Here is a 10323-nt window from a genome sequence, read left to right as displayed (position 1 = left end):
GTATATTAATTCTGTATATATATTAACACAAACACATGCATGTATCTATTAAAGAAAAATATGTTATGTTTATATATTAAAAATATATGTATATAAATGTATATACATGTAAATATTTTAAAAAATATATACTGTGTGTGCTTATATATTAATAATAAATATACACAGAACACACATATTATGTAAACAGAAACTTTTATTTAGGATGCGATGAATCGTGTGACAGCACTCGTGTTTTAAATCACTACAGACAGCGATCAGAATCAGACTGAGGTGTGTGTGCTGGTCTCGAGGCAGAGTGAGCGGCTAGCATTAGCGGCTAACACACACACACAGAGCTGCTGTGGAACACTCACGCACCCGCGCAGTCCGCTGTGAAACACACACACACACACACACACAGCGGCGTCAGACCAGGGCTAGAGCGGCTCGGGCGTGTGTTGAGCACAGAACAGAGCGAAGATGATCAAGCTGTTCTCTCTGAAGCAGCAGAAGAAGGACGAGGAGTCCGCGGGAGGAGCGCGAGCCGGAGCCGGCGGGAAGAAGGCGAGCGCGGCCCAGCTGCGGATACAGAAGGGTACGAACCTTACGAACCACACACACACACACACACACACACACACTCTCTCTCACACACTCAGTGCGGCTCGCGCGTGCTTTCAGTCCAGACTGTTTACAGACATCTCGTGACGGTGAGGAGAGTGGAACTAGCATTAGCCGCGGCTCTAGCTAACCTGTGTTAGCGCACTCTTTAGTTCCTCTCACTGTTATATACTCGATGTTTGTGAACCTCAGAGCAGTCGCAGGGAGCCACGCTCCTGTCTCGAGTCACACATCACGCCGTGTTTCTGTCAGAGCAAACTAACGAGGTTCATTCAGAGTCACAACACTGAGGCCTAGCGTGGATGTGAGGATCCCGCGGCTCAGGTGTGTGTCAGCACCTGCCCTGAGCTGCTCAGACCTCTCTGCGCTCAGGTAACACGCTCTCGAGAGGCCACTCCAACACTACCATAAGCTCAAGGCACCGCTGACCCCACAGTGACCTCTCTCTCAGCACTCTGCCCTCGATCATGTTCTATCTGAAGAACACGTGTGTATCAAACCTGTTCATCTGAAGTGTTTCTGTCAGCATGTTTTATAACTCTGTGCTGGAGGGACCGGTGGTCTGCTCATACAGCTCTCAGACGGACGGCTGCTGATCATACTCCTTTAGGAATAACACAATTAAGTAGTTAACAAGTCATTAAATGTGACAATATATGAAATCAAACATTAAATGTGTTTAAAGCTGCAGTGCGTAAGTCTTTGTCTGAAAGCCTGCGGTTGCAGCTGTTTGCGGTTATCTTCCTTGTGTGGGTTGTGCACCGTTGCCCATTTTCATCTCCCTGGCAAACTATCACCCTCCTGTTGAAATCCTTACCCCTCTGTGCAAGCTCTGAATGCACTCATATAAAGTGTCAGTATTTAGCTCAGGGCAGGTCACTGTTCAGATCAGATCACGATTTCTGCTTTTCTCAGATTATTAAGCAGAATTGTCTGTGATTTTCGCCCGTGGGACTTTATTTATCCCATGAAAATGTTCCATTTTTAGTTGCTTTGCATCAGTAACAAGCCTCCACAAGCATTGCGGTTGCCAGATATCAAGACTTTAAATCCCTCCATCAGAGTTTTGTTCTTAAATCGATACATTTATCAACGGTGTGATACATCGTTGATACATCGATACATTTATCAAAACAGCATGTGTGAAGCACACCACTGAGCTTTAATGAAACACTTTTTTATATCTGAAGAAAACACCATTTATATCTGAAGAAAATTGAGTTTCTTGACTCATGCAGCGCTACTGTAAACAAAGTAGCACTTGCTAAGTGTTTTGAATGTGAATTATTAATCAGCCAGCCTTCAGTTTTTTCATTCCAGATGGCCATTAATTAATATTAAGTCAATTTTTGACTGTACTAAAGCATAAAAACACCATCACACATTTGCAGATATTAAGGATCTGGGGTCACACACTTGTTTCTCTGAAAACAACACTACATCAGTTATTCTGCTGGGGAGTGTGTGTTCAGTACCGGGATGTCTGTTTTTGTTTTGGTCTGTGTGACTCCGCCCACTGACAGTTCACCCAATAGTGTTTCTACACCCCGGGTTGCCAGTTAGGGGTAAACACAGCATATTGCAGCCAGCAAACAGACTGGGTCAGAGACCTAAAAACTCTCGGCATCCATCGAAAACAGCGCTCGCCAATAATCTCCATTTGGACTGCAGTACTCGCTTCAGCAACTGGCTGAAATATTGCTGAGACACACTCTTATATGAACAAACACGCGTATAAACACAACAGACTTTATCACGATCAGCAAAAAGTTCTGTAAGCTAGGTCAATAATGTGCTGATCTACTAAACAGCTCTGCTTTAATGTGAATGCGCTGGAAGAGGATTGATTTGAAACATGAGGCACACGTCAGCCAGTATATCATAATCAGGGCTCCTAATTCACTCTTCTGCTAATTAAAATGATACAAAAGCACTTAAATCAGCGTAGCAGCCGATCTCCTGAGCAGAAATCCCACCGTCAGTCAGGGGTCCTGTCTCCAGGCTGATCTCTGATCAGATTGAACAGCAATCATAATGAACGCTCCGTCGTTAGCATGACGTCTGTGTGAAGGTGAAAGTAATGCTTTTTGTTCTGTGTCAGACATCAATGAGCTGAACCTGCCAAAGACGTGTGAGATGGTGTTCCCCGACCCAGACGACCTGCTCAACTTCAAGCTCATCATCTCCCCGGACGAGGTCTGCAGGCTTCTCTCTCAGAACAGACTGACTGAACCCAGCACAGATCACTCAGGATGGGGCAGGGGATCCAAAATCAGTTCCAGTTCCACTATCTGTACTAAATTTATCCATTCCTGAGTGCACGTGTTTTTGTGAAAAGGGGCTGTTAAAAATGCATTTGTCTTTGAATCATTCATTAAAGAGATTCATTCAAAAACACTGATTCATCCAGGAATGAAACGAGTATCATTCATTCATAAATTCCATCAGATTTTGTTTAGCTGTCTAATATTTTTCTATATTTCTACAGCCTTCATTAAAAACATTCTCAGGTTATCCAGAAGCGTGCAGCTCTGTTTTGCACACAAACAGCTCTTAATCGAGTCTTTTGTGTAGCCTGTATTCAGCAGCAGTTCAGTGTTTTGCAAAAAGACACAGAGAGAGTAAATATGTTTTGATATGGTAGAGATTTTGTGACCAGGTTGGAAAGGAAGAGAAGTGGAAGTGGAGTTGATCAGATCTGTGCTGGAGCTCATGCCCGGTCCTCTCAGAGCAGCATGTTACTCCGTCTGATGAACTTCACCAGCATTCATCATCTGCTCTATTCTTCTTTTGCAGGGTTTCTATAAAGGTGGGAAATTTGTCTTCAGTTTTAAGGTAAACAGCATCTCTGGTTCTGTGGACACTCAACTAAAGCAGTGTAATCGTATAAGAGCGAGCAGATCAGAGGCCGGATTTAATTACATAATAATGTTTTCACATGGGTCTTGGACCTGAAGAAAAGACCTTGTTCTGAAGCATGAGATATAATATTATAATAACTCAAAAAGAGTTTAACTTGTTGAAATGGTTTATTGTAGATAGGAAGACAAAACAGCTAACTCAGTAATCACTGAAATGTTCAAATGAACGCTGTACATGCAGAAGTGCTATGTTTGTGTGACATATGTCTTCAGTTCCTGTCAGATTTGTTTGGGGCATGTTTGTGGACAGCTGTACCTCTGAGGACCCCTCAGGACTTCCTGTGTCTTACTCTTAAGTCTTTATTTCCTGCTGCCACATCTGTAAAATGGGTAGAATTGCATGGAATTGTGCATCTTTATACTACAGGCTTAATTTATCAAGATCGATGCAAAAATGCAGGTGCTTTAATTAAGAGCGTGGCATTTTGTCAGATTCTGTGATTCTGTTTAGAAAATGCAATGTGATAAATTTCAAAGGCTGTTTGATTAACCAGTACAAAGAAAAGTGTGTCACTAATAGGCGACAGACATTGGTTTGTATGTTTAGTGTAGTTTGATTTCAGAAGCAGTCCCGGTTCTCGGGTGATTGTGTGTATACAGTGTATGTGCAGTGGCAGTGTATGATCCGTCATCAATGTGATATTTTTTCACCCGTTAGTTAGCCAAGTCTTTTCTTTAACAAGCTTTTTTTCTTGCTAATTACAGTTTGATTATTTCTTTAATTGTCGTTTTCAGAGCGGACACGTTTGGTCACGCATTATTTTTGCTTTAAAATAGGATACTTGTACTGAAAACTGACCGGTTCTAGTCGTTGTGAGTGATCTTTTGAAAGCTTGTGTGATTACTCTTCAGCGGTGATTAAAGAGGTGTTTTTCTTTCAGGTAGGACAGGGATACCCTCACGACCCTCCTAAAGTAAAATGTGAAACCATGGTCTATCACCCCAACATTGACCTCGAAGGCAACGTCTGTCTAAATATCTTGAGGTATTGTGTGCACTCTTACACACTGGGATTTATGATATAATTACTAGGATTTCCACATGGAAGATCCCCAACACTGGGTTCCGACCAAAGACAAAATCCAGATCATTTAGTGTGCTTTGATGCTTATCCTGTAGGGATGGGTGATATGGACTTAAAACTGTATTACAATATTCTCTGGTATTTATTGTGATAACGATGTCAATGATGATAATTCGTATGCATCAACTGAGAGACAAAAAATAGGGTGTTGCGAACACAAACGTAATGTAATGTCTGTTTCATTCATACTGGAAGCTAGAGGGCGCCCTCGCACAGAAACTCATATGCATCACAGAAGTAATAACTGATGATGCTTCAGGAAATCCCTAATATGGACAAAGACATCCAGCTATTGCTGAGTAAAGAGAAGATAGAAACACTTAAACTGATCAAACATGAAGACAATGAACACACAATTGTGACAAAATATGGTTCATCTGTGTTTTTCAAGCCATCTTGGGTATTTTTTTATAAGAATAAAGAATGTTTATAATGCAGTGCTAATCGACATAGGATTTCTGCCTCATTCTGTGATGTGAAACCAGGTCTGGTCACAAAAATAAGTTATTTCAATCACTTGACTGATGTTATAAAGTGTCCTAACTACACACGACCAGACACGACGTGACAGAATCAATCAAATATCACAGCCAATCAGAAGCGTGTGTGGGCGGAGCCTCTCTGGAAGTGCTCTGCACTCACAATGACATGGATGTTTATAATCTAATTCATAAATATTAAACCTTTTTAACATTTTTAACATTTTTAAAAGTACATGCTGAGTAACTCGTAACATCTTTATTATAGAATACACTCGTTGGTTTGCAGTGAGTCACAGTTTTAACATACATCTTTGCTTTAATTTATTTTCAAGATCTGAGGTAAACTGTCTGTTGTTGTTTTTAAGTATGGCTATAAATGCCACGCACTATGATATTTAAACTCCTGTTAGACACGTTTAACTTTGAATAAAGCACATAATCAGTAAGTAAATTTTATTTATATAGCACATTTCAACATAGCAAAGCTATCCAAAGTGCTTAACAATGTAAAATACAGTTAAAAGAGAAAAGGAAAGCACAGAAAAGAAGCAAACAAGACAGACAATAACACAACAATGAATTGAAATTAAAATGCTAAAGAGAAAAGATAGGTATTCAATCTCGATTTAAAAATGGTAATGGAAGGTGCAAGCCGGCAGTCTAGAGGCAATCGGTTCCACAGATGGGGGTCAGTGACTGAAAAGACTCTGTCACCCTTAGTGTTCAAACGGGAACGAGGGACAGATAAAAGAGCCCTGTCAGCGGATCTTAAAAGTCTCGTAGACGGCAAAGAGATAATAAGATCTTTAAGAAAAGATGGAGCTTGATTGTTAAGAGCTTTAAAAACAAACAACAGAATCTTAAACTGAACTCTAAAATGGACCAGAATGGATAAAAGCATGAATAACCTTCTCCAAATCTAGAACAGTTTGGAGATGACCCGTAATTGATAAAAAAACTGTCCCTAACGACAGAATTAATTTGTTTGGACAAACATAATTCTGAGTCTATGATAACGCCCAGGTTTCTAACCTGTGAGGAAATGGAGGGGAAATGATTGTTTTTGGGGACCAAAAACAATAATTTCTGTTTTGTTCTAATTGAGTTGGAGAAAGTTATTTGGTAACCATTTTTTAATATCTGAGATACATTCCATCAATGGTTGAAGGGAATCACCAGCTTTGAGCGGGAGGTACAACTGTGTATCATCAGCATATAAATGAAAAGAAACATTGTGCTTCCCGATAATATCCCCCAGAGGGTGCATATATAAGTTAAAAAGAAGCGGTCCCAGAATAGAGCCCTGAGGTACTCCACTAATAATTAGGGCAGACGATGAGGAAAACTTGCTTAACTCTACAGAAAACTCTACAGTACCTGAGATCATCTACTGTCATATAGTTTAAATGTTGTTGTTCCAGCCACTACGTCGCGGAAATATAAACTGTTTCTAAAATAGACATTTTGTGTCGTCGTTGCGGCTAGTTAGGACCAAACCTCTGATTAACATGGAAAAGATACATTTTATTGCGTGTCACATCGTATGCAGTTAGGACATGGTGTAAAAGTTTGTCAATATATCTCTTTGTTGACCACAGGTTTGTAAACAGGCTCATACACATGCAGAACTTTATCGCACACGTGCTGCTGTACTACAGTTATTCAAGGCTCAGAATGGTTTTAGTGCACTGTGCAGCCCTGACAGACTGTAGAAGGAGCTCCTCGTTTAGAGAGAAACTCCTCCTCAGCTTCACGTCCGTCTTCAAGTCGCTCCACACGGTCACACACAGAGATATGTCAACAACCAGACTTTATCGTTATTATCGCAGGAAGACTCATTCTATCGTGGGGAGAATATTTACCAGTATATCTCCCATCCCTGTTATCCTGTACAGCCTTTCATGTGAATGACAGAATGCAGCCAGAGTATAACGGGGATAAACGGTAGAAAGTTAGACAGTTGTTGAATTATCAGTCATGTAATGAAGCATCAGTGTGTGATCCTGAAATGTGTGATCACTCTTTCTGTTTCAGAGAAGACTGGAAGCCAGTGTTGACGATTAACTCCATCATATACGGACTACAGTATCTGTTCCTGGTACGTTCAGCTCTGCTGCTCATGAAGCTTAGATCCTAGTGACACAAACCCTGCTGAGTTTCTCTGGGTACACACGTTAACTCCAGCTGCTGCTGTGTGGTCTCTGTGTGTCCCTCCCGCAGGAGCCCAACCCTGAGGACCCCCTGAACAAGGAGGCGGCGGAGGTGCTGCAGACCAACCGGCGGCTCTTCGAGCAGAACGTCCAGCGCTCGCTGCGCGGCGGATACGTGGGCGCCACCTACTTCGAGCGCTGTCTCAAATAGTCCTTGCCGCCGGCCCTCACATCCCAGAATGCATTTATCGTTTACATGCGCTGAGACGCACTGACCGACACACTGACCGCACACAGAAGGGGGGAAGGCCGGTCAGTGACTGTTGCTCAGAGAATCCAGTCGTATTTCGCCACTATGCTGGTACCCACTGTTTATTTTTGCTGAGATTCACATGCTAACTTATCCTCCCACTCACAGAGAGCCAGACAGATCATTACACTTGTATTCATTACCCAGGCTTGAGGACCCCATTCTTCTGGGCTTCGGCCAAACTGCCTTGAGTCGCACGTATTCAACTAGTCACTCATTTTTACGTTCGCCAAATAAGACGCGTGTAGCGTCGCCTTCGACCAATTCTGATAGTGCTGACACACTGATCCCCGTTGAAGCTAGAGAGCGGCTAACCCGAGGTCCACCGGATCCGTCTGCTCATTGGGCTGTTGTGAGTTTGGGAGACTTATGATGTTTTGCTGTAGTTTTCCTGGTTGGGAATGGGTGGGATGGGATTTTCGACGTAGGGTTAGGAAGGGTTGCGTACAATGTTACAATTCTGTTGTGTATATTGAAATCCCAGTTGTTCACGATGACTGCAATATGAATTATGTTAAATAAAATATTGACTTGAATGCCTACATTTTAAGATTAGTGTAAACTGCAACAGCAGATTGTCTTTAAAAAAAAAAAAAGCAGCAACAATAAAATGTTTTATCTGACCTGGACGAAGCTGTGCCTCTGCGTCAGCACACTTGCACTGATGATCGCTGGACGTTCAGAACCAATCAAAGCGTCCGCAGTCGCAGAAAACAACCCCATTACTCTCAAAGCCACTGCAGTCCAAACAGCACAAATCTGATTTGACAAAGCCTTTGATATCTGGGTCGCCCTCTGGAAAACATTCTCATTTAAAAATGTTTCTTCTGTAAGACAAGCTCAGGATGTGATGGCAGGAAGAGGAACGGAGACATTACAGGCTTGAACATAGTCAAATAATCTGCAGCAAGATACAGAAGTCCTTCAGGTAAAAGCCTACATTTCACTACCCTCAGATGCTGTCTCAGCAGACGCAGAAGTGCAAGCAGAGGACTGTGGGATAGCACGTGCTGCCTTCAGAGATCCATCAGGTGATGGGGGCTCAGGATTTGGACGGGCCCCTGGACGCTGATTCTCAGATTTCAGATGAATGAATGAATGCTGTAGACATCTGTCGTTCAAGTATGAGGTGTCATTTCACAATGCCTTCATTACAAACCGCTTTAGTCAAAGTAAGCTGGTATTTGGGCTAATGCATTGGTGTATTGATTTAGAACTGAATGATCTATGAAAGGTTTATTCCTTCATATCCCTAGCGAAAAATAAATATTCTAAGATGTATCTGAAATACATTTATTTCATGCCAATTATACTACAAATACAGTTACATGATTATGTTCTTGATAAAATACCCTGCAATTGTACTTTTGCTATACTAAACAATACTTAAAGTCTGCTAAACTGGAACAACTAATTTTGTACTTAATGCCCTTTAGTTGTGTGGAAGTAGTGCTGAGGTCCAACTAAAGACATTAGATTGTGCTAAAGTGAAACTATTGCAAGTACACTTCAGATATCTTGCATTTAAAGACTGATATTATTTAAAGATCATACAATCCTTATTAATAGGGTCATTAAAACACATTTTAGGCTTAATATTAAGATAATGTGCACAAGTAGTATGCCAAATAAAGTTGAATTATAATTTTTTGAAAAAATCATAATTATAAGTAGAAAAAAATAATAGATTTGAACTATAGTATAAAATTAAATCTTTTTTTTTTTTTTTACTATGATCACCATACAGTACATAGTGTATCAGTGTGGGTGAAACAGGTCTACATGGCAGCACACAGTATACTGGTTTCTGTGTGTCAGTAACCTGCAGTCTCAATGCAGTACGTCTGTCTGCCCTCATCTTCATCATGAGGAACAATTCATTTTACTTCACCACATTTCAGAACATAATCTGTAACCGTCCATGCACACCGGTTCTTGTTCTTGAGAAGGGTATAACCTGTGACCCCACAGAATCCTGCTTTGGGTAAATCAGTTTACAAACCGCACTGAGTGATTGATCTGTGATTGATCCGATATACAAGTACATCTCTAATGTTTTTTCCATTTTTCATCACTTATGTTTTTATTATAGTAATAATTTATGTCAGGATCAGAGGATGAGGGCAAGTCGTGTATGAGCAGAGTAATGACTTACACGTCAGTGTTCAGATCATCTTCCTCCTCACAGAGTCAGTGTTAAGGCACTATTTCCTCTGCTCTTCCACTGCTCTGCTGACCTGAGTTCATGAGTCCTGAACGTCATCAAAGCAAACACATGAATTATTTCAGTAGGGACGGAGGCATCAAACATGGTTTTACTACAAATAAAAAACAAACATAACTTCACCATATACAGTTTAACCATGGTATTGGTAGTTAAACTGTGGTTATACTCATGTAACCACTACTCAAAAACCATGGTTACTACACTTTTACTACAGTAAAACTATGGTGGAGTTTTAGTAACGAGCTGTTATATTGATAGTAACATTATTACCGAAATCTTAGGTAACACTTTATTTTAAGGTGGAATTATGCATAATTACATGCATGTAACCCTGATCCTGACCATAACCATGTAGTTAATTAATGTTAAATATATAACTGCACACTGTGACAAGCCAAGGGCTGCTGAAGATGAAGTGAAACCAAATCTTATTTGTAATGAGTTACACTACTAGTACTATTGCTATTATCACTTTATAATTTTTTTTTTTTTTTGACTTTTAGAAATTACAACTGCAGTCAGGGGGTACAAAAAGTAAAGCACATA

At 40.8% G+C, this 10323-nt stretch overlaps 1 protein-coding gene across 1 annotated transcript; it reads left to right on the top strand.

Annotated features, from left to right (window-relative positions):
• Positions 1–234: 234 nt before the first annotated feature.
• LOC109088656 (NEDD8-conjugating enzyme Ubc12) lies at positions 235–8179 on the top strand. Its single transcript, XM_019102815.2, has 6 exons — positions 235–577; positions 2705–2799; positions 3400–3438; positions 4406–4509; positions 7125–7188; positions 7311–8179. Exons 1-6 carry the CDS (start codon positions 463–465, stop codon positions 7449–7451), a joined length of 558 nt encoding a protein of 185 aa, XP_018958360.1. The 5' UTR covers positions 235–462; the 3' UTR covers positions 7452–8179.
• The last annotated feature ends 2144 nt before the right edge of the window (positions 8180–10323 follow it).

Source organism: Cyprinus carpio, chromosome B19, assembly GCF_018340385.1.
Source record: "Cyprinus carpio isolate SPL01 chromosome B19, ASM1834038v1, whole genome shotgun sequence".
NCBI classification, from domain to species: Eukaryota; Metazoa; Chordata; class Actinopteri; order Cypriniformes; family Cyprinidae; genus Cyprinus; species Cyprinus carpio.
Note: the sequence above shows the minus strand (reverse complement) of the source record. Positions and strands in the feature narration are given on the sequence as shown.

Bases quoted from the DNA above. Each gene is read 5' to 3' on its own strand.
- LOC109088656 (XM_019102815.2), top strand. From the start codon at position 463: ATGATCAAGCTGTTCTCTCTGAAGCAGCAGAAGAAGGACGAGGAGTCC. The intron at 578-2,704 runs GTACGAACCTTA...GTTCTGTGTCAG, and splicing joins CCAGCTGCGGATACAGAAGG to ACATCAATGAGCTGAACCTG. The intron at 3,439-4,405 runs GTAAACAGCATC...TTTTTCTTTCAG, and splicing joins AATTTGTCTTCAGTTTTAAG to GTAGGACAGGGATACCCTCA.